Source organism: Coregonus clupeaformis, unplaced genomic scaffold, assembly GCF_020615455.1.
Source record: "Coregonus clupeaformis isolate EN_2021a unplaced genomic scaffold, ASM2061545v1 scaf0885, whole genome shotgun sequence".
Lineage (NCBI taxonomy): Eukaryota > Metazoa > Chordata > Actinopteri > Salmoniformes > Salmonidae > Coregonus > Coregonus clupeaformis.
In genome coordinates, this window is record NW_025534339.1 from 130,363 (window position 1) to 158,235 (window position 27,873).

The following is a 27,873-nucleotide window of genomic DNA, read 5'->3' on the forward strand; positions in this document are numbered from 1 at the left end:
GGAAACACCAGCAAATCATCTCTGTTGGCTGAAACACACATATTTAATGTTAGAAGACAGAGACGAGTAAAAGATACAGCTGTGTTACAAAGAATGACATCATCATTGCACAGGAAACATAGTAGTTATTCCTGTTGGTCAAAATACCAGAAAACAAAATGGAGGACATACTTTATAGCTTGAGTGCCAGATCTGTTTGTGCTATCATGCCATGCCACTCATTGCTATGCCAAGTATATTGTCTTGACAATTACAGCAATGGAGTTGGCAAGAGCACAACCAGAGCTGGACCAGGCTACATACTTAAGGCTGTAAGAAAAATACTTTGACATCAGAGAAAGGCGTTAGGGACAGATTTCGCAGCTAGAAATTGAGAGAAAATACCTAAATCGTTTTTTTTCTTCAAAAATACAAATTATACAAAATGTTAATACAATTAGAATAAATTAAAATTCCTTCATATAGCTTATTCAAGTACATATCTGTGATTGTTCCAGATTATTTCAGCATATTCTCACAATCCTTTAAATTCAGTCAGCTTTAGTGTGAAAAAAAGATTTATAAGTCATAAAAGTAAAGGGTCATTCAACTGAAAGATGATCATGTTGAATAAAGAAAGAATATTCAAACATAATGCTCCTTCTAACAACCAGTTTCTGGTTTTCAAAACATATATATTAATTCACTGTCAAACAATGTAGGGCCATAGTTTTCCAATGACAGATTAGCAACCTTTTCACATTTTTAAGGACAGGTTTAGAGTTTAGAGACAATATATTCCCAAAGATTCTGACATCAGGGTGGATACAATTTTGTATAAAACAGTTAATAACATATACTTTCCCTTGCTAGAGGAACAACCTTCAATTTAAAACACCTAAAAACTGCTTCAGCAAATGATTGGTCTGAGTAGAAGTGCAATTGTGGAACAGAGTTGGTACATTAGTGAGTTAGTACAACATTCCCCCCCCCCCCCATAGGTCTGAGTAAATCATTTCTAGCAAACAGACATATTGATTCTTTACAAAGAAATAAGAAATCAATTTGACCACAGATAAAAGAGTCCACATTGGCCCATATAGGACCAAATTCATAAATACCATAAAAATGCTGTACTTTCACATGCTTGCTCCATTCTCATGCCAGAACTCAAAACATTGAGCCATGCCACCACTAGATGTCAGCAGAACCACTACTGTAATATGATCATTATTTTGTACATTTTAACATTTTAGTAATTTGTAAAACATACATGCATCCCATAGACTGTATAGATGTACCTAGCAACAGCAAAAGGCTGCTCTAACAACTTCGGCCGTTTCCTTCATGTCCAAGGATAGAGATAAATACTATTAGGAGTCAATAATGAGAGCATGCCTTTACCAATGCACATGGTTGCATCCCAAATGGCTATCTATTCCTTACATAGTGCACTACTTTTAACCAGAGCCCTATGGGTCAGTTAGTGCACTATATAGGGAATAGGGTGCCAATTTGTGATATACCCGTCTGACCATGCTTCCTCTCAATCCCAAAAAGAAAAAGTTCCAAAGAATGCATGGTTTGGTTTCTTCAGTAAATGAAACCCATAGTAGCAAGGGTCTGGGACATCACTGATGGAGGCAACTTACGGTTGAAAGTCATCCATTCTCACAACAATAGAAGGATAGGGTAGCCCTTGTTGTCCTCGGTCTGCACTTTAACGTTTTAGTAAATGGAGTGTGCTCACCACCATATTTCAATGCATTGCCTAAGGAATAAATCCTAACTTCCATTTAAGACAAATGTCCACTAAGTCATGTACTGATGTCAATGTGAGACTAAGTGAAAATTCTACTTAAGTAGAAGTTAGGATTTGCCCCTAATTGAACCTGCACTATATCGACACAGATCCTTATGGTCCCAAATCCAATATTACAGACAGTCACCATAGTAGGTCATTGGGTCAGTAGGTTGTAGTACATAACCAAAAGGCAAACCAAAAGGCTCTTCCCTAATATTTACCCCAAATATTTGAGAGACTTTTGTCATTCGAGGTGTTAATGTTTCACGTTCTGGGTCGACTATCAACAGAAAACAAACAAAAAAACTCTGTCAGTTAGTTAATGATTCTCCTTCCTATCTGCCTCGTGAGGTCACAGCCACGTCATGGTTAGGAGAGATTCCCTTTTTTAGATTCTATGTCAAATAGACCAACCACCCTTACCCAAAACCAGAAATCAATTTGAGCAAGAATCATTCTAAAGGGCTAGGCTAACCTTCTTGTGGCTTTTAAATACACTTTTAGAATACTCCAAATAGGAAGTACCACAATATAAAACAAACATGACTTCACCTCACGAGAACTTTATCTCTGGCACTGCTTTCCTAGAAGTGAAATGACTCATGAACTGTTTTAAGAGGTTGACTTGGTCGTGTCAGCAGTAGCAGCAGCAGTGTCGTAACCTTAGACACCAGAGGAGGCTGGTGAGGGGAGGACGGCTAATAATAATGACTGGAATGGAGTGAATGTAATGATATCAAACACAAAGAAAACCATATGTTTGAATTGTTTTGATACCATTCCATTCATTTCGTTCCAGCCATTGCTATGAGCCCATCCTCGGATTTAAAGTGCCACCAGCCACCACCGATTGTTACCATAGAGACGGAATTCACAGTTGGTTTACGAGTTCACAGTACAGACTCAATGGCTTCCGCGGTCTCCCTGGGGGACTGGTCGCCCGCTGAACCCGGGGTTTGATGTGTGACGAGCGGGGAGGTCTCCTCGTCAGCCTGGGTGTTGGCTACCGCTTCCACCAGAACCTCTGCTAGCTCCTGGTCCAGTTGTTGTTGTTTCTTCATCTCCTGTTGGTTGATGTGGTGGAGGATCCCTGCCCCCAGGGCGTCTCCCTCCACGTTCACTACGGTGGTGGTGCGGTCCCTGCACACACACACACACACACACACACACACACACACACACACACACACACACATACACATACACACACACAGATGTACCCACACAAACAATTTATTAGGATACTTTTTGTCAGAAGCTAAGCAGTATATCAAGTTTGATATGATGAATCAGGAGCTATCTTTGACTGTTAGCATATATCTACTGGAACATAACCACAGTTGATAAGATGAATCAGGAGCCATCTTTGACTGTTAGCATACATCTAAGGTAACATTACCACAGTTGATAAGATGAATCAGGAGCCATCTTTGACCGTTAGCATACATCTAAGATAACATAACCACAGTTGCTATGCAGAACACATCTATTTCAGTACAGGTCTACTGTTAGTTTATGTTACTGGAATTAGCGCCTGATATTTTGATATAGCAGCTGGCCAAAATGAGTGAGTGAGTACATTGGTAAGAGTGTGTCTATGTGTGTGCTTGTGTGTGTGTGTCCATGTGTGTGTACAGGAATGTGTCTGTCCGTATGTGTGTGCGTGTGCTTGTCTGTGTGTGTGTGTGTGTGTGTGTGTGTGTGTGTCTGTGTGTGTGTGTGTGTGTCTGTGTGTGTGTGCGCGCTCTATAGATTCTCTATACTGTACAGGTGTTACTCACACGATCCAGTCGACGGCCAGCATGAGTGACAGGTCGTTGGTGGGCAGGCCGATAGCCTCCAGGATGATGGCGATGGTGATGATCCCCCCGGCTGGGATGCCCGCTGCGCCCACACTGGATGCTGTGGCTGTCACACTGTGGGGACAGAGACAGAGTTATAACCTCCACTAGAGGACAAACAGCAACACACAGCAGGCTTTACTAATCCTCACCAGAGTTGATGCATACTTTACAGCCTGCTACACTGCTACACGTAACCTTTGCCGTTTACACTTCCAGTGTAGCAGTTTAAAAACCTACTGTTTTCACAACACTCCAGTGTAGCAGATATGTCAGAGCCAACCACAGACATATTATATTTCATTAGTCAACACACCACCCACCAAGCCAACCTAGGGAATAGAAAGATGAACTCCCATGGTACCAGAGACAGCTATACATGCAGCAATGGATATACACTGCATTCGGAAAGTATTCAGACCCCTTGACTTTTTCCACATTTTGTTACGTTACAGCCTTATTCTAAAACGGATTAAATAAAACATTTTCCTAATCAATCTACACACAATACCCCATAATGACAAAGCGAAAACAGTTATTTTTTTATGTTTGCAAATGTATTACAAATAAAAGACAGAAATACCTTATTTACATAAGTATTCAGACCCTTTTCTATGAGACTCGTAATTGAGCACAGGTGCATCCTGTTAACATTGATCATCCTTGAGATGTTTCTACAACTTGATTGGAGTCCACCTGTGGTAAATTCAATTGATTGGACATGATTTGGAAAGACGCACACCTGTCTATATAAGGTCCCACAGTTGACAGTGCATGTCAGAGCAAAGACCAAGCCACGAGGTCGAAGGAATTGTCCATAGAGCTCCGAGACAGGATTGTGTCGAGGTACAGATCTGGGGAAGGGTACCAAAAAATGTCTGCAGCAGTGAAGGTCCCCAAGAAAACAGTGGCCTCCATCATTCTTAAATAGAAGAAGTTTGGAACCACCAAGACTCTTCCTAGAGCTGGCCGCCCGGCCAAACTGAGCAATCGGGGAGAAGGGCCTTGGTCAGGGAGGTGACCAAGAACCCAATGGTCACTCTGACAGACCTCCAGTGTTCCTCTGTGGAGATGGGAGAACCTTCCAGAAGGACAACCATCTCTGCAGCACTCCACCAATCAGTGGTAGAGTGGCCAGACGGAAGCCACTCCTCTATAAAAGGCACATGACAGCCCGCTTGGAGTTTGCCAAAAGGCCCTAAAGGACTCTCAGACCATGAGAAACAAGATTCTCTGGTCTGATGAAACCAAGATTGAACTATTTGGCCTAAATGCCAAGCGTCACGTCTGGAGGAAACCTGGCACCATCCCTACGGTGAAGCATGTTGGTGGCAGCATCATACTGTGGGGATGTTTTTCAGCGGCATGTACTGGGAGACTAGTCAGGATCGAGGGAAAGATGACCGGAGCAAAGTACAGAGAGATCCTTGATGAAAACCTGCTCCAGAGCGCTCGGGACCTCAGACTGGGGCGAAGGTTCACCTTCCAACAGGACAACGACCTTAAGCACACAGCCAAGACAACGCAGGAGTGGCTTCGGGACAAGTCTCTGAATGTCCTTGAGTGGCCCAGCCAGAGCCTGGACTTGAACCAGATCGAACATCTCTGGAGAGACCTGAAAGTAGCTGTGCAGCGACGCTCCCCATCCAACCTGACAGAGCTTGAGAGGATCTGCAGAGAAGAATGGGAGAAACTCCCCAAATACTGGTGTGCCAAGCTTGTAGCGTCATACCCAAGAAGACTCGATGCTGTAATCGCTGCCAAAGGTGCTTCAACAAAGTACTGAGTAAAGGGTCTGAATACTTATTTAAATGTCATATTTAATTATTATTATTTATTTATTTTTGCTAACATTTCTAAAAACCTTTACTTTGTCATTTAGGGTATTGTGTGTAGACGTATGAGGGAGAAAAACAACAACATTTTAATCCATTTTAGAATAAGGCTGTAACGTAACAAAATTAGAAAAAGGCAATGGGTCTGAATACTTTCCCAATGCACTGTACTATATAATGTCCCTTCTAACCAAGACTACATGTCTACAACAAGAAAGATTCATCAATATATACAGTGTATATACTGCATGTGATACATTAACAGAGTGTCAGACATAGGGTTGAAAAATTCCAGTAACTTTCCCAAATTTCCAGATTTCTTGCTTATTCCCTCGTGATTCCCAGAATCTTCCAACTGGAAATTCTGGAAAACCTGGGAACCTGGGAATTGTGCAAACCCCACCATCCCTTCTGTCCCCACCCCACTCACAGGATGGTGAAGATCTGACCGGCGTTGAGATCTACGTTGTTGAGCTGTGCGATGAAGACAGCCGCAACGCACTGGAAGATGGCCGCCCCATCCATGTTGACAGTGGCCCCGATGGGAAGTATGAAACGACTGATCCGCTTGTCCACTCCATTGTTCTCCTCTACACACTTCATCATGGAGGGCAGGGTCGCTGAGCTGAGGAGAGAGAGGGGGAGGGGTGGAGGGAGGGAGGGACCAGTCAAATACAGGAAGCAGTTGTTTAATTACAGCATATTAATCTGGAACATTTTACAGTACTTTACTGGCAACTTCATTTCCTCTGCTTTGACAGTATTTACATGAGTATTCTGCAAGTAAAGATGTATTGAATAGCAAGAGAAGGAAAGGGAGAGAGAGAGAGAGAAATAGAGAGAGAACAAGTGAGAGAGAGATAGCAACCCAAAGAAAACAGCTACATAGAACCAAAATCCTTCCATACAGACAGAGGGTAAAGACCACAGAACTAGAATGAATAGAGGTCAGAGGTTACAAGCCATTCTACTCATTCTATCTCTATGGTAAAGACCCTTCAGGAATGTCCTGGCTCCCCATGGATTAGATAGAGAGGTGGTGGGGTCCATAGTCTGAAAATTGAGGTTGGAACAAATCAGCCAAAGGGTTAGGTTACTTACAGCAGCTTACTTACAGCAGAGAATACTTGGAGACAATGAGTGTGTCCCAAATGACATTACTTTTGACCAGAGCCCAGGTGTGTGTGCAGGCTCTGGTCAAAAGTATTGCACTATAGAGAGACTAGGGTAGCATTTGGAATGAAGCCTTGGAGATAAAGCCTGCTAGCAATGCACTGCTAATGCACTGGGTTCACAGAGGTGGAGGGATTTACTGGGTAACCAGGTCACACTGGGTTTATTACTGTTTATTACTGTTTGTACGTTGATTGGCTGCTTTGTATGTTTGATCTGATCTGACTCCTATGCTGTTCATCTGAGGGATTTTGTACACAAACAAGGCTAAAATACAACAAACACTCAACGCCTCCTAAAGATCCGTCGGTTTGGAGAGCAGTGGCTGTACGTTGTAGTTTCAGTTGATTTACAGCATGACCACATTTTACATTACATTTTAGTCATTTAGCAGACACTCTTATCCAGAGCGACTTACAGTAGCAATTAGTGTTAAGTGCCTTGCTCAAGGGCACATCGACAGATATTTCACCTAGTCGGCTCGGGGATTAGAACCAGCGACCTTTCGGTTACTGGCACAACTCTCTTAACCACTAAGCTACCTGCCGCCCCACCACCACATCATAAAGTAGGGACACATTATGGCTTCTCACTCATTAACCTTTATCATTACTCACATTATGGCTTCTCACTCATTAACCTTTAGCATTACTCACATTATGGCTTCTCACTCATTAACCTTTAGCATTACTCACATTATGGCTTCTCACTCATTAACCTTTAGTATTACTCACATTATGGCTTCTCACTCATTAACCTTTAACATTACTCACATTATGGCTTCTCACTCATTAACCTTTAGCATTACTCACATTATGGCTTCTCACTCATTAACCTTTAGCATTACTCACATTATGGCTTCTCACTCATTAACATTTAGCATTACTCACATTATGGCTTCTCACTCTTTAACCTTTAGCATTACTCACATTATGGCTTCTCACTCATTAACCTTTAGCATTACTCACATTATGGCTTCTCACTCATTAACCTTTAGCATTACTCACATTATGGCTTCTCACTCATTAACCTTTAGCATTACTCACATTATGGCTTCTCACTCATTAACCTTTAGCATTACTCACATTATGGCTTCTCACTCATTAACCTTTAGCATTACTCACATTATGGCTTCTCACTCATTAACCTTTAGCATTACTCACATTATGGCTTCTCACTCATTAACCTTTAGCATTACTCACATTATGGCTTCTCACTCATTAACCTTTAGCATTACTCACATTATGGCTTCTCACTCATTAACCTTTAGCATTACTCACATTATGGCTTCTCACTCATTAACCTTTAGCATTACTCACATTATGGCTTCTCACTCATTAACCTTTAGCATTACTCACATTATGGCTTCTCACTCATTAACCTTTAGCATTACTCACATTATGGCTTCTCACTCATTAACCTTTAGCATTACTCACATTATGGCTTCTCACTCATTAACCTTTAGCATTACTCACATTATGGCTTCTCACTCATTAACCTTTAGCATTACTCACATTATGGCTTCTCACTCATTAACCTTTAGCATTACTCACATTATGGCTTCTCACTCATTAACCTTTAGCATTACTCACATTATGGCTTCTCACTCCTTAACCTTTAGCATTACTCACATTATGGCCTCTCACTCATTAACCTTTAGCATTACTCACATTTTCTGAAGTGATATAGTGGTTAATCTGAAGTGATATAGTGGTTAATCTGAAGTGATATAGTGGTTAATCTGAAGTGATATAGTGGTTCATCTGAAGTGATATAGTGGTTAATCTGAAGTGATATAGTGGTTCATCTGAAGTGATATAGTGGTTCATCTGAAGTGATATAGTGGTTCATCTACAGTAGCCATTGTATGCCTGCCTGCCCTGGCCTGTGATGTTGTCATGCTTTCCTTAGACAGGTAAGCAGAGAAATACCTAGTACCTGGACAGGTGGAGGGATAGTACCTGGACAGGTGGAGGGATAGTACCTGGACAGGTGAGGGATAGTACCTGGACAGGTGGAGGGATAGTACCTGGACAGGTAGAGGGATAGTACCTGGACAGGTAGAGGGATAGTACCTGGACAGGTGGAGGGATAGTACCTGGACAGGTGGAGGGATAGTACCTGGACAGGCGGAGGGATAGTACCTGGACAGGTGGAGAGATAGGACCTGGACAGGCGGAGGGATAGGACCTGGACAGGCGGATGGATAGTACCTGGACAGGCGGAGGGATAGGACCTGGACAGGTGGAGGGATAGTACCTGGACAGGCGGAGGGATAGTACCTGGACAGGCGGAGGGATAGTACCTGGACAGGCGGAGGGATAGGAGCTGGACAGGCGGAGGGATAGTACCTGGACAGGCGGATGGATAGTACCTGGACAGGCGGATGGATAGTACCTGGACAGGCGGAGGGATAGGACCTGGACAGGCGAGGGATAGTACCTGGACAGGCGGCGGGATAGGACCTGGACAGGCGGAGGGATAGTACCTGGACAGGCGGAGGGATAGTACCTGGACAGGCGGAGGGATAGTACCTGGACAGGTGGAGGGATAGTACCTGGACAGGCGGAGGGATAGGACCTGGACAGGCGGAGGGATAGTACCTGGACAGGCGGAGGGATAGTACCTGGACAGGCGGAGGGATAGTACCTGGACAGGTGGAGGGATAGTACCTGGACAGGCGGAGGGATAGGACCTGGACAGGCGGAGGGATAGGACCTGGACAAGCGGGGGGATAGTACCTGGACAGGTGAGGGGATAGTACTTGGACAAGTGGGGGGATAGTACCTGGACAGGTGGAGGGATAGTACCTGGACAGGTGGAGGGATAGTACCTAGACAGGCGGACAGGATAGTATCTGGACAGGCGGAGGGATACAGTAACAGAGGCCTACCTGGAGCAGGTGGCGAAGGCGGTGGTGAAGGGCGTGATGAGGCCGGACAGGAAACTGAAGGGGTTCTTGCGTGTGAACCCAAAGTAGATGAGAGGCAGGACGACCCCTCCGTGGATGATATGACCCAGGACGGAGGCCAATATGTATTTCCCCAGACTGGTCACCAACAGAACCACATCCTCCATCTCCACTATCTTACTGCCCACCAGGAACATAATGCCGAACGGGACGTACCTGAGGTAGGAGAAATATATCATTTATACCATTTGGTGAGGTAAGGTGCTGACTAACGGAATATTTATTTTAGCTGCGGAACAGCTAAAACATTTATCTTTAATATGTTATTTTATTTTAAATTAGATTCAACGTAAGTAGGCAGCTTCCCAGTCAAAAAGGAGGCTTCTCATTTTAGTGTGAAATGCATCATGTCAACCTACAACACGTCATACTTATGCAGTCCTTATGGAATAAACAGAACAGACATATCTAGTGGCCATCAGAAGCTCCTCTTGCTTTCCCTTGGGAATAGTCTTGGCAACCAGGAGAGGCTAATCACATGATCTGGGTTGTTTAAGGTCACTCACCACATGATCCAGGACACCAGAACCATGGTGGCTTCGTTGAACGCGTTGAAGAAGCGTATGAGCTCCTCCCCCTCCGCTCCCAGCTTCCTCAGTGCCACCCCGAACACCATGGCAAAGAGAACCAGGCCCAAGATGTTCATACCATCTGGTTCTGTGCCCACAGGAACCTACATAGAACACATAACACACTTTTGTTTATGTATGGTTGTTATTGTTTTAAAATAAATATGTACCAAAAAATAAGAACTCACATCAGAACACAGAACATCAAAACATAGAACATCAGAACACAGAACATCAGAACACAGAACATGAGAACATAAAACATCAGAACATAGAACATCAGAACATCAGAACTTCAGAACATAGCCTTTCATTTGTATTAGATTCAGTAGGCTACCATTTAAATAGCCTCCTCAGATGATAGTCAGACCAGAGAAAAGAGCTATGCTCCCATTGACCCGTTTAGGGGGGACCCACCACTCTTGGCACTGGTCCGAGGAGGGTCTGCCATGTCTGCCCATCAGTGCCCCTCATAGACTGGTAATTCTCTGCCAATGAATGAGTCCACATTCTTGTGGGAACGTCCCAAATGGCACCCTAATCACTATAAAGCATCACAGGGCCCTGGTTAAAAGTAGTGCACTTTATAGGGAATCGAGTGCCATTTGGGACACATGCCCTTGTCAGTCTGACAGCTGGGTTCAAGAGGGGGACTCAGAGAGGGACTGGCCCTGTCCCCTCCGATCCTCTTCACCCCTCCCAGTCCCTGGCTCCAGTCTTTTCTTCCTCCGCGGGCCCTGTGGCGGCTGGGCCAAACTACCCAGCTGAGTGATGACATGGCTGGGCTTCCTCCCGGATCATTAACCCTTGCATGCTGGTGATCTGTGTATTTCATTCCATGTTCATGGTGGACGGACACGACGCGTTGGTTGACGTTTTGTTTCTTTGGGACATCGTCCCCTGTGAAACGCTGTGCCTACATGTTTTGACCTGATGAAGCTCCTTGGGATCAAAACGTTGTCAACAAAGGTGGTAATTGGGAGCATATGCAGGAACGGGGTGTGCAGGCTTTTCTGTTCTTTTTCCATCTGTAGGCTTTTAAAATGGTAGACTACTGAATCTTCCTCAGACAGAGGTGGGTGGGAGCTCATATCATCACTGCTGACTGGACCATGACATAACAAACTGCCAAGGCAGGATCTTCTTGCAGTATCCTGAGGTTGTGGCTACAACGTGGCTTTGTTAGGGCACAGGAGCACATCAAAGCTTCTTCTAAGCATTCTTGAAGGTCTTCTGAAATTCACACTGTGTTCCTCTGTGTTTGCTGTCCACCCACTGGTCTTTCAGAGCTGTTTAGGACGTACCCCCAATAACAGACTCAGAGCTGTTTAGGACGTACCCCCAATAACAGACTCAGAGCTGTTTAGGACGTACCCCCAATAACAGACTCAGAGCTGTTTAGGACGTACCCCCAATAACAGACTCAGAGCTGTTTGGGACGTACCCCCAATAACAGACTCAGAGCTGTTTAGGACGTACCCCCAATAACAGACTCAGAACTGTTTAGGACGTACCCCCAACAACCGACCCAGAGGAAAGATGCTGACTAAGATCTTTACTCCATCTTCTTCCTGTCTGTCTCGTTATTTGTCCTGTCTGTGGACCAGCCCCCTCCTGTCCGTGGACCAGCCCCCTCCTGTCCGTGACCAGCCCCCTCCTGTCCGTGGACCAGCCCCCTCCTGTCCGTGGACCAGCCCCCTCCTGTCCGTGGACCAGCCCCCCTTCTGTCCGTGGACCAGCCCCCTCCTGTCCGTGGACCAGCCCCTCTCCTGTCCGTGGACCAGCCCCCTCCTGTCCGTGGACCAGCCCCCTCCTGTCCGTGGACCAGCCCCCTCCTGTCCGTGGACCAGCCCCCTCCTGTCCGTGGACCAGCCCCCTCCTGTCCGTGGACCAGCCCCCTCCTGTCCGTGGACCAGCCCCCTCCTGTCCGTGGACCAGCCCCCTCCTGTCCGTGGACCAGCCCCCTCCTGTCCGTGGACCAGCCCCCTCCTGTCCGTGGACCAGCCCCCTCCTGTCCGTGGACCAGCCCTCTCCTGTCCATGGACCAGCCCCCTCCTGTCCGTGGACCAGCCCCCTCCTGTCCGTGGACCAGCCCCCCTCCTGTCCGTGGACCAGCCCCCTCCTGTCCGTGGACCAGCCCCCTCCTGTCCGTGGACCAGCCCCCTCCTGTCCGTGGACCAGCCCCCTCAACCATCTCCAACACAGACACCTGTTCTTCTATAGTGTATATTTCCAGTGTGTCTGTGTTCTTACTGTACTGTGGTTGTCATTCCACTTTCTTAATAGTTGTCATTCGTTTTGTCTTTTGGTCTTTCTTGGATGAATAGCCTATGACAGGCTAAATGAGACCCTAACAAACAATCAAACAAACAAATATGATGGATGTCATAATAAATACCTTCTGGTAGAGGATGGTTCCATTGGTGTCGTTTCCCACAGCGACCATCTTGTAATCGGTGGCATACTGTGACACACGGAGGAAGAGACAGAGAAAACATGATAATAATAACTTGATTTAAATAACAATTATTTGGAAATGTTATCAAAGAAATTCATAAACAAGTAGCTAGTTATATTTAAGGACTTAGGGTCAAGTATTTATTGTCAGATTTATTAAGCGTTTGCACCTGTGCAAGGTTTGCTCCAATATTCTTCAGATCAAATGGAAATGAAAGCTAAAAACATTAAAGTGTCATTTTTACATTCTAGCTCTATGATTGTGTTCCTTCTGAACTCTACATTCTATGTTTTATACCCTTCAATAAATAACAGGTTAGCATCAGTACATGCAAACACTAAGCAGACGAGACCCATAGTCTCTAGACTGTTTCAGATATGTGTCTTTAGTTCCTGTGCTGATGAATGCCTGTTTCAGAGATGTCTTTAGTTCCTGTGCTGATGAATGCCTGTTTCAGAGATGTCTTTAGTTTCTGATAAAGTTATAAAAAGTTAAACATTTTTTTTATAAGCTTTAGATCTGTGGTGGAGAGGACCTGGCAGCCTGAGACCAGCTGAGTCACAAAGCAGCTTTAGATCTGTGGTGGAGAGGACCTGGCAGCCTGAGACCAGCTGAGTCACAAAGCAGCTTTAGATCTGTGGTGGAGAGGACCTGGCAGCCTGAGACCAGCTGAGTCACAAAGCAGCTTTAGATCTGTGGTGGAGAGGACCTGGCAGCCTGAGACCAGCTGAGTCACAAAGCAGCTTTAGATCTGTGGTGGAGAGGACCTGGCAGCCTGAGACCAGCTGAGTCACAAAGCAGCTTTAGATCTGTGGTGGAGAGTACCTGGCAGCCTGAGACCAGCTGAGTCACAAAGCAGCTTTAGAGCTGTGGTGGAGAGGACCTGGCAGCCTGAGACCAGCTGAGTCACAAAGCAGCTTTAGAGCTGTGGTGGAGAGGACCTGGCAGCCTGAGACCAGCTGAGTCACAAAGCAGCTTTAGATCTGTGGTGGAGAGGACCTGGCAGCCTGAGACCAGCTGAGTCACAAAGCAGCTTTAGATCTGTGGTGGAGAGGACCTGGCAGCCTGAGACCAGCTGAGTCACAAAGCAGCTTTAGATCTGTGGTGGAGAGGACCTGGCAGCCTGAGACCAGCTGAGTCACAAAGCAGCTTTAGATCTGTGGTGGAGAGGACCTGGCAGCCTGAGACCAGCTGAGTCACAAAGCAGCTTTAGAGCTGTGGTGGAGAGGACCTGGCAGCCTGAGACCAGCTGAGTCACAAAGCAGCTTTAGAGCTGTGGTGGAGAGTACCTGGCAGCCTGTACACCACCAGACAATGGCTCCCTGTTCACACACACATGCATGGACACACACTCCTTTTTCCTCTCTGTCTGTTGAGGCCCTGCACTTTCAAAGATGTGGACCCCCACCGCTGTTCAGCTGGCCCCCCTCTACCCTTCACCCAAATAACACACAATGAGACACACACACACACACACACACACTCTGACCGATAGCACTGTGATCTCACAAGCCAGCCCAAACTAGTGAATATTAATGTTCCTTTTAATGGTATAGAATGCTCTTCTTGCTTTGTCTCTCAGCTCGTTCACCGCCATGTGAAAGCTACCTGTGTTGCTGATGTTTAGTCCTAGATACACTATATATATACAAAAGTATTTGGACACCCTTTCAAATTAGTGGATTTGGCTAATTCAGCCACACCCATTGCTGACAGGTGTATAAAATCGAGCACACAGTCTTGCAAACTCCATTGACAAACATTGGCAGTAAAATGGCCTTACTGAACAGCTCAGTAACTTTCAACATGGCATCGTCAAAGGATGCCACCTTTCCAACAAGTCAGTTTGTCAAATGTCTGCCCTGCTAGAGCTGCCCCGGTCAACTGTAAGCGCTGTTATTGTGAAGTAGAAACGTCTAGGAGCAACAACGGCTCAGCCGCGAAGTGGTAGGCCACACAAGCTCACAGAACGGGACCGCCGAGTGCTGAAGCGCGTAGCACGTAACAATCGTCTGTCCTCAGTTGTTCCAAGCTGCCTCTGGAAGCAATGTCAGCACAAGTACTGTTCGTCAGGAGCTTCATGAAATGGGTTTCCATGACCGAGCAACTTACACAATGCCAAGCATCGGCTGGTATTACTGCACTGTCGGAGCAAGAAACACAAGCATTTCGCTACACCTGCAATAACATCTGCTAAACAAGTGTATGTGACAAATAACATTTGATTTGATTTTGAGTCTGTACCTAGTCAAATATGTCCTTAATTTTGGGTCAGTCACAGTGGTCAGGTATTCTGCCACTGTGTACTCTCTGTTTAGGGCCAAATAGCATTCTAGTTTTCTCTGTTTATTTGTTAATTCTTTCTAATGTGTCAAGTAATTCTCTTTTTGTTTTCTCATGATTTGGTTGGGTCTAACTGTGTTGCTGTCCTGGGGCTGATGTTTAGGCCGAGGTATAGTTTTTTGTGTGCTCTAGGGCAACGGTGTCTAGATGGAATTTGTATTTGTGGTCCTGGCAACTGGACCTTTTTTGGAACACCATTATTTTTGTCTTACTGTGATTTACTGTCAGGGCCCAGGTCTGACAGAATCTGTGCAGAAGATCTAGGTGCTGCTGTAGGCCCTCCTTGGTTGGGGACAGAAGCACCAGATCATCAGCAAACAGTAGACATTTGACTTCAGATTCTAGTAGGGTGAGGGCGGGTGCTGCAGACTGTTCTAGTGCCCTCGCCAATTAGTTGATATATATGTTGAAGAGGGTGGGGCTTAAGCTGCATCCCTGTCTCACCCCACGGCCATGTGGAAAGAAATGTCTGTGTTTTTTGCCAATTTTAACCGCACACTTGTTTGTGTACATGGATTTTATAATGTCGTTTGTTTTTCCCCCAACCCCACTTTCCATCCATTTGTATTTTGACATTTGCTCAGTACATTGTTTTCAGTGAGGAAATGTACGGGTCTGCTGTTAATGATAATGCAGAGGATTTTCCCAAGGTTGCTGTTGACGCATATCCCACGGTAGTTATTGGGGTCAAATTTGTCTCCACTTTTGTGGATTGGGGTGATCAGTCCTTGGTTCCAAATATTGGGGAAGATGCCAGAGCTAAGGATGATGTTAAAGAGTTTAAGTATAGCCAATTGGAATTTGTGGTCTGTATATTTTATCATTTCATTGTAACAATGTACGCTGGGAGTCGGGAAGCAAGTACAGGGAGTGCATTTAATGATGAATAAAACATGGAACAAAACAAGAGTAGAGTACAGACAGGAACAGAGTAACAGGAACAATCACCCCTAGGGAAGGAACCAAAGGGAGTGACATATATAGGGGAGGTAATCAGGAAGGTGATGTCTGATGAGGTGCTGATGCGCGTAACCATGGCGACAGGTGTGCGTAATAAAGAGCAGCCTGGTGACCGAGAGGCCAGAGGGGGAGTATATGTGACAGTACCCCCTCCCTGACGCGAGGCTCCAGCCGCAGGACGCCGACCAAAGGGACGATCACGGGGATCAGGAGTGGACCGGTCACCTCTGCTGAAGCGCGGGAACCTGTGGAGCAAGCTGAGGCGCGGGAACCTGACGAGCCGGCCGAGGCGCGGAAACCTGTCGAGCCAGCTGAGGCGCGGGAACCTGTCGAGCCGGGCTGAGGCATGGGAGCCTGACGAGCCGGCTGAGGCATGGGAGCCTGACGAGCCGGCTGAGGCGCGGGATCCTGTCGAGCCTGCAGTGCCTATATATGTAATCTGTGTTCAGCATAGTTGAAGATTAGATTCCTCTAGACCTCCCCCCTCACTCTCCCTCTCCTAGACCCCCCCCATCTCACTCTCCTAACCCCCCCCTTTGGGGGCTCCTTCTCTGGGTACTCAGTCTGCCTCCTTAGCCTGTCACTCAAGTGGTTTGTCCAATGTTGGTTGACATAGTTTGTGGAGGTGGGGTCTATCCCACACCAAAAGAGAGGGGAGTTGGTTTTACCATGATGTAGTACTACAGTAGCTGACAACAGGTTTTACCATGATGTAGTACTACAGTAGCTGACAACAGGTTTTTTCCATGATGTAGTACTACAGTAGCTGACAACAGGTTTTACCATGATGTAGTACTACAGTAGCTGACAACAGGTTTTACCATGATGTAGTACTACAGTAGCTGACAACAGGTTTTACCATGATGTAGTACTACAGTAGCTGACAACAGGTTTTACCATGATGTAGTACTACAGTAGCTGACAACAGGTTTTACCATGATGTAGTACTACAGTAGCTGACAACAGGTTATACCATGATGTAGTACTACAGTAGCTGACAACAGGTTTTACCATGATGTAGTACTACAGTAGCTGACAACAGGTTTTACCATGATGTAGTACTACAGTAGCTGACAACAGGTTTTACCATGATGTAGTACTACAGTAGCTGACAACAGGTTTTACCATGATGTAGTACTACAGTAGCTGACAACAGGTTTTACCATGATGTAGTACTACAGTAGCTGACAACAGGTTTTACCATGATGTAGTACTACAGTAGCTGACAACAGGTTATACCATGAGGTAGTACTACAGTAGCTGACAACAGGTTTATTAAAACTGAATTATACTGATGATTCATTGTTCTTTGTGTTGTTTCGTTAACGTTTGGTATCTGTAATACGTATGACAAGGCGTTACGTGGATGTCATTTCTCATTCCAGGATGTTGATGATTCTTATTCAGCTGTGTGTGTGTGTGTGTGTGTGTGTGTCTGTGGACTTGTTCTTCTATCCTCGTGGGAACCTGAAATCCCCAAATGTTCCCACAAGGACAGTAAAACAAGGAAAATTGTCCCTCGTTGGGACATTTTCCACGTCCCCATGAGAACAAAGGCTATTTTAAGTTTAGGGTTAGGTTTAGAATTAGGAGTTAGGGTTAGATTAGGGAAAATAGGATTTTGAATGGAAATAAATGTTAGTTCCCCACGAAGATAGAAGGACACATTTGTGTGTGCGTGTGTGTGTGTGTTCCTCCCCAAACATTGAACCCTCCTGAGCCTCTTTCAGCCTTAATGGACAGACACTCACACAGTTCCAGGAAATGGTACCGGGCAGCCACCGGGCATGTTAAAGAGCAACGAGGCGAGACAGGTTGCTAGGCTGTTTGGAATGGAATCGCCTCACTTTGGTAACGGTTGGTGAAAGGAAGATGAGAGGTGCTAAGACTAGAGGGAGAGCAGCACTCTCTTTATTCTGAGTCTCTTCATGAATTACCTTATATAGACTGATAACGCTAAGGAGAGGATTTATGGTATATACAGTACCCTACTCATTCAAGGGTTTTTCTTTATTTTTACTATTTTCTACATTGTAGAATAATAGTGAAGACATCACAACTATGAAATAACACATATGGAATAATATGTAACCAAAAAAGTGTTAAACAAATCAAAACATATTTTATATTTGAGATTCTTCAAATAGCCACCATTAACCCTTGATGACAACTTTGCACACTCTTGGCATTCTCTCAACCAGCTTATTTAGGTAGTCACCTGGAATGCATTTCAACTAACAGGTATGCCTTCTTAAAAGTTAATTTGTGGAATTTCTTTCCTTCTTAATGCGTTTCAGCCAATCAGTTGTGTTGTGACAAGGTAGGGGGGTATACAGAAGATAGCCCTATTTGGTAAAAGACCAAGTCCATATTATGGCAAGAACAGCTCAAATAAGCAAAGAGAAACGACAGTCCATCATTACTTTAAGACATGAAGGTCAGTCAATATGGAACATTTCAAGAACTTTGAACGTTTCTTCAAGTGCAGTCGCAAAAACCATCAAGCGCTATGATGAAATTGGCTCTCATGAGGACCGCCACAGGAAAGGAAGACCCAGAGTTACCTCTGCTGCAGAGGATAAGTTCATTAGAGTTACCAGCCTCAGAAATTGCAGCCCAAATAAATGCTTCACAGAGTTCAAGTAACAGACACATCTCAACATCAACTGTTCAGAGAGGACTGTGGGAATCAGGCCTTCATGGTCGAACTGTTGCAAAGAAACCACTACTAAAGAACACCAATAAGAAGAAGAGACCTGCTTGGGCCAAGAAACACAAGCAATGGACATTAGACCGGTGGAAATGTGTTCTTTGGTCTGGAGTCCAAATTGGAGATTTTTGGTTCCAACGGCCGTGTCTTTGTGAGACGCGGTGTGGGTGAACGGATTATCTCAGCATGTGTATTTCCCACCGTAAAGCATGGAGGAGGAGGTGTTATGGTGTGGGGGTGCTTTGCTGGTGACACTGTCTGTGATTTATTTAGAATTCAAGGCACACTTAACCAGCATGGCTAGCACAGCATTCTGCAGCAATATGCCATCCCATCTGGTTTGGGCTTAGTGGGACTATCATTTGTTTTTCAACAGGACAATGACCCAACACATCTCCAGGCTGTGTAAGGGCTATTTTACCAAGAAGGAGAGTGATGGAGTGCTGCATCAGATGACCTGGCCTCCACAATCCCCCGACCTCAACCCAATTGAGATGGTTTGGGATGAGTCGGACTGCAGAGTGAAGGAAAAGCAGCCAACAAGTGCTCAGCATATGTGGGAACTCCTTCAAGACTGTTGGAAAAGCATTCCAGGTGAAACTGGTTGAGAGAATGCCAAGAGTGTGCAAAGCTGTCATCAAGGCAAAGGGTGGCTACTTTGAAGAATCTCAAATATAAAATGTATTTTGATTTGTTTAACACTTTTTTTGTTTACTACATGATTCCATATGTGTTATTTCATAATGTTGATGTCTTCATATTCTACAAAGTAAAAAATTGTAAAAATAAAGAAAAATCCTTGAATGAGTAGGTGTGTCCAAACGTTTGACTGATAGTGTATATGAAGAGGTGAACATAGGACAGTATGTGTGTGTGTGAGAGAGAGAGAGAGAGAGAGAGAGAAAGGTGGAGAGAGAGAGAGGTGGAGAGAGAGAGAGAGAGAGAGAGAGAGAGAGAGAGAGAGAGAGAGAGAGAGAGGTGGATAGAGAGAGAGGTGGGAGAGGAGAGAGAGAGAGAGAGAGATAGAGAGGTGGAGACAGGAGAGAGAGAGAGGTGGAGAGAGGAGAGAGAGAGAGAGGTGGAGAGAGGAAAGAGAGAGAGAGAGAGAGAGAGAGAGTGGAGAGATAGAGTGAGAGGGGAGAGAGAGAGAGAGAGAGAGAGAGAGAGAGAGAGAGAGAGAGAGAGAGAGAGAGGTAGAGAGAGAAGAGAAACAGAGACAGAGAGACAGAGAGAGATAGAGAAAGATATATATATATATATATAGAGAGAGAGAGATATACTTACAGAACGGAAGGCTGCAGCCACCAGGTTAGCTGGGAATAAATTCCTGCAGAGGAAGACCAGAGAAACAGGAGAGGTTTCATTAATGTGTTGGTATTGAACCGGGGTGCATCCTAATAATATCCCCTTTCTCCTGAAGTGTGCACTTGTTCACTACTTCCCACAAATCTTGAAGCTTTGGATTGGTGGAGGCATGGATTAGTGGGAGTTTCCTTCATATCTCTTAAACCAGTAATCTCCTTTCGAATCAGTGATGGGAAGTGAACAAGAGAACACTTTGGGAGTTTAACCACTACAAAGCAAGCCGTACACGACGAATAACCACAGAATCTGCGTAAATTCACAACTTAAATCGTACATATTTTTCTCTGATTACATAATATTAATGAAAGCAGCGGTTAAGAAACACATTCAATGTTTAAATCAATTGTTCAATGAGGCCATGGCATTTATTCAACAATGGCATTTATTCAACAATGGCATTTATTCAACAATGGCATTTATTCAACAATGGCATTTATTGAATTTAGAAAGCAACAACACTACACTCTTAAAGGAGAAGTTTACCCAAAATCCAGAAACTCCAAGTGATTTCATCTTTTGAAACTAGTTCAGTGGAGTTGGCCTTCTCCCCCTCTCTCCCTCTAGTGCAGAACTGAAATGTGTACTTTTCTACCTAAAATACTTGTGATTATTTTATATCATTATTTTATGTAGCCGACTGCCACAGCAGCAGATATTTAACAACTGACAACGGAGCAGAGTGAGGCCTGCAACCAGCAACGTCACGAGTCACATGACCGGTTTTTGCAGCTGTCTCAGTTCTGCACTCCAGGGAGAGAGCGGGGGAGGGGGCAAACTTCACTGAACTACAGTCGTTTCAATGTATGGAATCACTTGGGAGTTCCTGGATTTTTGTAAACTTCTCCTTTAAGTTACCCACATAGTTAAACCACATAATGCTGGGGTGCAGCACTACCCACATAGTTAAACCACATAATGCTGGGGTGCAGCACTACCCATATAGTTAAACCACATAATGCTGGGGTGCAGCACTACCCACATAGTTAAACCACATAATGCTGGGGTGCAGCACTACCCACATAGTTAAACCACATAATGCTGGGGTGCAGCACTACCCACATAGTTAAACCACATAATGCTGGGGTGCAGCACTACCCATATAGTTAAACCACATAATGCTGGGGTGCAGCACTACCCACATAGTTAAACCACATAATGCTGGGGTGCAGCACTACCCACATAGTTAAATCACATAATGCTGGGGTGCAGCACTACCCACATAGTTAAATCACATAATGCTGGGGTGCAGCACTACCCACATAGTTAAACCACATAATGCTGGGGTGCAGCACTACCCACATAGTTAAACCACATAATGCTGGGGTGCAGCACTACCCACATAGTTAAACCACATAATGCTGGGGTGCAGCACTACCCATATAGTTATACCACATAATGCTGGGGTGCAGCACTACCCACATAGTTAAATCACATAATGCTGGGGTGCAGCACTACCCACATAGTTAAATCACATAATGCTGGGGTGCAGCACTACCCATATAGTTAAATCACATAATGCTGGGGTGCAGCACTACCCACATAGTTAAACCACATAATGCTGGGGTGCAGCACTACCCATATAGTTAAATCACATAATGCTGGGGTTCAGCACTACCCACATAGTTAAATCACATAATGCTGGGGTTCAGCACTACCCACATAGTTAAACCACATAATGCTGGGGTGCAGCACTACCCACATAGTTAAACCACATAATGCTGGGGTGCAGCACTACCCACATTGTTAAACCACATAATGCTGGGGTGCAGCACTACCCACATAGTTAAATCACATAATGCTGGGGTGCAGCACTACCCATATAGTTAAACCACATAATGCTGGGGTGCAGCACTACCCACATAGTTAAACCACATAATGCTGGGGTGCAGCACTACCCATATAGTTAAACCACATAATGCTGGGGTGCAGCACTACCCACATAGTTAAACCACATAATGCTGGGGTGCAGCACTACCCACATAGTTAAATCACATAATGCTGGGGTGCAGCACTACCCACATAGTTAAACCACATAATGCTGGGGTGCAGCACTACCCATATAGTTAAACCACATAATGCTGGGGTGCAGCACTACCCACATAGTTAAACCACATAATGCTGGGGTGCAGCACTACCCACATAGTTAAATCACATAATGCTGGGGTGCAGCACTACCCACATAGTTAAACCACATAATGCTGGGGTGCAGCACTACCCACATAGTTAAACCACATAATGCTGGGGTGCAGCACTACCCCCATAGTTAAACCACATAATGCTGGGGTGCAGCACTACCCACATAGTTAAACCACATAATGCTGGGGTGAAGAACTGCTGTCCTTGAGTGTTGTGTTTTCATTCTCACCTTTCAATAAGTGACTGATTTAGAAATTAGAAACCAGGTGTGTTTCTCTCTCTCTCTCTCTCTCTCTCTCTCTCTCTCTCTCTCTCTCTCTCTCTCTCTCTCTCTCTCTCTCTCTCTCTCTCTCTCTCTCTCTCTCTCTCTCTCTGTCTCTCTCTCTCTCTCTCTCTCTCTCTCTCTCTCTCTCTCTCTCTCTGCTCTCTCTCTCTCTCTCTCTCTCTCTCTCTCTCTCTCTCTCTCTCTCTCTCTCTCTCTCTCTCTCTCTCTCTCTCTCTCTCTGTCTCTCTCTCTCTCTCTCTCTCTCTCTCTGCTCTCTCTCTCTCTCTCTGTCTCTCTCTCTCTCTCTCTCTCTCTCTCTCTCTCTCTCTCTCTCTCTCTCTCTCTCTCTGTCTCTCTCTCTCTCTCTCTCTCTCTCTCTCTCTCTCTCTCTCTCTCTCTCTCTCTCTCTCTCTCTCTCTCTCTCTCTCTCTCTCTCTCTCTCTCTCTCTCTCTCTCTCTCTCTCTCTCTCTGTCTCTCTCTCTCTCTCTCTCTCTCTCTCTCTCTCTCTCTCTCTCTCTCTCTCTCTCTCTCTCTCTCTCTGTCTCTCTCTCTCTCTCTCTCTCTCTCTCTCTCTCTCTCTCTCTCTCTCTCTCTCTCTCTCTCTCTCTCTCTCTCTCTGTCTCTCTCTCTCTCTCTCTCTCTCTCTCTCTCTCTCTCTCTCTCTCTCTCTCTCTCTCTCTCTCTCTCTCTCTCTCTCTCTCTCTCTGTCTCTCTCTCTCTCTCTCTCTCTCTCTCTCTCTCTGTCTCTCTCTCTCTCTCTCTCTCTCTCTCTCTCTCTCTCTCTCTCTCTCTCTCTCTCTCTCTCTCTCTCTGTCTCTCTCTCTCTCTCTCTCTCTCTCTCTCTCTCTCTCTCTCTCTCTCTCTCTCTCTCTCTCTCTCTCTCTCTCTCTCTCTCTCTCTCTCTCTCTCTCTCTCTCTCTCTCTCTCTCTCTCTCTCTCTCTCTCTCTCTCTCTCTCTCTCTCTCTCTCTCTCTCTCTCTCTCTCTCTCTCTCTCTCTCTCTCTCTCTCTCTCTCTCTCTCTCTCTCTCTCTCTCTCTCTCTCTCTCTCTCTCTCTCTCTCTCTCTCTCTCTCTCTCTCTCTCTCTCTCTCTCTCTCTCTCTCTCTCTCTCTCTCTCTCTCTCTCTCTCTCTCTCTCTCTCTCTCTCTCTCTCTAATTGTCAATTAGTGACGTTAATAAGTTAGACACAGATACGTGGGACAGCCATGTCATCTTAAGACAGCTCTCCCTTGGAAAATAGATACTTGATCTGAACTGGGTCGCCTAGTAAAGTTAGTATGTAAAGTTAAATATAAAGTAAAGTAGGTCAGTTATAAATGAAGTGTCAGTGAGATCTGGAATGTGGCCCTTGTGGATGGAGTAAAACTAATAATAATCTGTATTCAGTTTGTAATAGCCCACAAATACTTCAGGACTTGTGGATTCTTGTCCCAGACAGTCTGCATTGATACCTGATGCTGTGTTTCTTGACAGTGTCCCTCGACCCCCCCTGTTTCAGCCTCCAGTATCTATGCTGCAAGGGGCACAAGTGTTTTCAGTCATGCACCCACAGTGGCATGTATAGAGTATAGGAATACATGTACATGCCTGTGATATATGGCTGTGATATATGCCTGTGATATATGGCTGTGAGCATGCCTGGGATACATGGCTGTGATATATGACTGGCTGTGATATACAATGGGGGAAAAAGTATTTAGTCAGCCACCAATTGTGCAAGTTCTCCCACTTAAAAAGATGAGAGAGGCCTGTAATTTTCATCATAGGTACACGTCAACTATGACAGACAAATTGAGATTTTTTTTCCAGAAAATCACATTGTAGGATTTTTAATGAATTTATTTGCAAATTATGGTGGAAAATAAGTATTTGGTCACCTACAAACAAGCAAGATTTCTGGCTCTCACAGACCTGTAACTTCTTCTTTAAGAGGCTCCTCTGTCCTCCACTCGTTACCTGTTTTAATGGCACCTGTTTGAACTTGTTATCAGTATAAAAGACACCTGTCCACAACCTCAAACAGTCACACTCCAAACTCCACTATGGCCAAGACCAAAGAGCTGTCAAAGGACACCAGAAACAAAATTGTAGACCTACACCAGGCTGGGAAGACTGAATCTGCAATAGGTAAGCAGCTTGGTTTGAAGAAATCAACTGTGGGAGCAATTATTAGGAAATGGAAGACATACAAGACCACTGATAATCTCCCTCGATCTGGGGCTCCACGCAAGATCTCACCCCGTGGGGTCAAAATGATTACAAGAACGGTGAGCAAAAATCCCAGAACCACACGGGGGGACCTAGTGAATGACCTGCAGAGAGCTGGGACCAAAGTAACAAAGCCTACCATCAGTAACACACTACGCCGCCAGGGACTTAAATCCTGCAGTGCCAGACGTGTTCCCCTGCTTAAGCCAGTACATGTCCAGGCCCGTCTGAAGTTTGCTAGAGTGCATTTGGATGATCCAGAAGAGGATTGGGAGAACGTCATATGGTCAGATGAAACCAAAATAGAACTTTTGGTAAAAACTCAAGTACGTCGTGTTTGGAGGACAAAGAATGCTGAGTTGCATCCAAAGAACACCATACCTACTGTGAAGCATGGGGGTGGAAACATCATGCTTTGGGGCTGTTTTTCTGCAAAGGGACCAGGACGACTGATCCGTGTAAAGGAAAGAATGAATGGGGCCATGTATCGTGAGATTTTGAGTGAAAACCTCCTTCCATCAGCAAGGGCATTGAAGATGAAACGTGGCTGGGTCTTTCAGCATGACAATGATCCCAAACACACCGCCCGGGCAAAGAAGGAGTGGCTTCGTAAGAAGCATTTCAAGGTCCTGGAGTGGCCTAGCCAGTCTCCAGATCTCAACCCCATAGAAAATCTTTGGAGGGGAGTTGAAAGTCCGTGTTGCCCAGCGACAGCCCCAAAACATCACTGCTCTAGAGGAGATCTGCATGGAGGAATGGGCCAAAATACCAGCAACAGTGTGTAAAAACCTTGTGAAGACTTACAGAAAACGTTTGACCTGTGTCATTGCCAACAAAGGGTATATAACAAAGTATTGAGAAACTTTTGTTATTGACCAAATACTTATTTTCCACCAGAATTTGCAAATAAATTCATTAAAAATCCTACAATGTGATTTTCTGGATTTTTTTTTGTCATTTTGTCTGTCATAGTTGACGTGTACCTATGATGAAAATTACAGGCCTCTCTCATCTTTTTAAGTGGGAGAACTTGCACAATTGGTGGCTGACTAAATACTTTTTTTCCCCACTGTATGGCTGTGATATATGGCTATGAGCATGCCTGTGATATATGGTTGTGATATATGGCTGTGAGCATGCCTGTGATATATGGCTGTGAGCATGCCTGTGATATATGGCTGTGATATATGGCTGTGATATATGGTTGTGATATATGGCTGTGATATATGGCTGTGATATATGACTGGCTGTGAAATATGGTTGTGATATATGGCTGTGATTTTTTTTCCCAAATTTTTTTTCACCTTTATTTAACCAGGTAGGCCAGTTGAGAACAAGTTCTCATTTACAACTGCGACCTGGCCAAGATAAAGCAAAGCAGTGCAATAAAAACAACAACACAGAGTTACATATGGGGTAAAACAAAACATAAAGTCAAAAATACAAACAGAAAATATATATACAGTGTGTGCAAATGTAGCAAGTTATGGAGGTAAGGCAATAAATAGGGCTATAGTGCAAAATCCAGGATACCTGGGCCAGGTCAATTAGGAAGGCATGCTCGCTAAAGTGTTTTAGGGAGCGTTTGACAGTGATGAGGGTGGTCGTTTGACCGCGGACCCGTTACGGACGCAGGCAATAAGGCAGTGATCGCTGAGATCCTGGTTGAAGACAGCGGAGGTGTATTTAGAGGGTAAGTTAGTCAGGATGATATCTATGAGGGTACGGTTGTGATATATGGTTTTGATATATGGCTGTGATATATGGCTGTGATATATGGCTGTGAACATGCCTGTGTAGGTGACATACGCCAGCTGTGGTGTAGCTTGGGATTCCCTGCAAACAACTTTTCCTTGTGCAGAACGGAATCCCTGGTTTAACTGCTGTCAGCTTTCCCTCAGACACAGACAGACTGACAGGCAGATAGTTGGACACGCAGACAGACAGACAGACAGACAGACAGACAGACAGGGAGGGAGTTAGGTAGGCAGACACAGGCAGGCAGACAGGCAGATATAGATAAACAGACAGACAGACAGACAGACAGCGAGAGAGGCAGATATAGACAGACAGACAGACAGACAGGCAGACACAGACAGGCAGGGAAGCAGGGCATTAGGTAGGCAGACAGGCAGGCAGACAGTCAAGCAGGGAGTTAGGTAGGCAGACACAGACAGGCAGACAGGCAGATATAGATAGACAGACAGGCAGGCAGGCAGACAGTCAAGCAGGGAGTTTTTTTGCAGTGATTCTTCCTGTCACCGTCTGGTTATTTTTCTTACTGCTTTATCTTGTACCATTATGCATAAACGAATCAAGTAAATGAAAAACATATGTAGTCTAATTCCCCCAAAAATATTGATCAAAGATCATTTAAATCCAGGCCTAGGTCTCTTGATTTCTGAGTGCCATGTAATTACATGTCAGTTACTGGAACAAGCATGCGCCTGGGCGCTTATGTGTGTAACCTATATACAGTATTGACCCCGGGGGAATGAGTGGAGCATGCATCTACTCCACCCCCTTCAGCCATGCTAGTTTATTTCCTTTCAAGAAACACTCTTTATCAGAATACATTTATTAGCCTATTGAAACAATAACCTCATCCCCGTAACCGTTACCTTGCAAGATCTAAAAATGAATCCGTGGTCTCCTTGTTGGTATTGACGCTCTCGAGACCTAGGTTATTGGTGTTCAGAGCCCCGGCACCGACTCCCGGTTTAATAATGAAGGCGAGGGACACACCGATTCCCGAAGCGATGAGGGTGGTCACCAAGAAGTAGGAGAACGCGATGCCTCCTAGTTTCCCCAGGGAGCGTGTGTCCAGGCTGGCGGCGCCGGAGATCAGGCTGCACACGACCAGAGGAAGGATAATCATCTTCAGCATCCTCAGAAGCATCTCACCGGGGAAAGCGAAATAAGTCATCTGCGCCCGGGTTAGGTTCATATTCCGAACCATCATTCCGAGCCCGACGCCTACTAGAACCCCAGACACCGTCATTATCACCAACATATTCCTATTCAAAAATCTCATAAACTTGTCTTTCCAGCTTTTCTTCTTCTTTCCACTCTTCTCCAAGATGTCGTCGGTGGAGACCGAATTGGTGATTGTGTATCCGTTTTTCTTCTCCATTTTGATGGAAATTGTCGGCTAGAACTCTGAATAACGGTAATTCGTGAGAAGATTGCCCGTTCCTGGAGCAGCGTGGGTGAGCACACACACTGAGTAGCAACTGCGAGGAGACTGATGCAAGC

The 27,873-nt window shown here is 45.1% G+C and overlaps 1 protein-coding gene across 1 annotated transcript; it reads right to left on the bottom strand.

Annotated features, from left to right (window-relative positions):
* Positions 1-18: 18 nt before the first annotated feature.
* On the bottom strand, positions 19-27,873 carry slc1a4 (solute carrier family 1 member 4). Its single transcript, XM_045217008.1, has 8 exons — positions 27,240-27,873; positions 19,928-19,970; positions 12,571-12,636; positions 10,110-10,276; positions 9,526-9,759; positions 5,890-6,084; positions 3,565-3,699; positions 19-2,923 (listed from the first exon to the last, which is right to left on the bottom strand). Exons 1-8 carry the CDS (start codon positions 27,749-27,751, stop codon positions 2,674-2,676), a joined length of 1,602 nt encoding a protein of 533 aa, XP_045072943.1. The 5' UTR covers positions 27,752-27,873; the 3' UTR covers positions 19-2,673.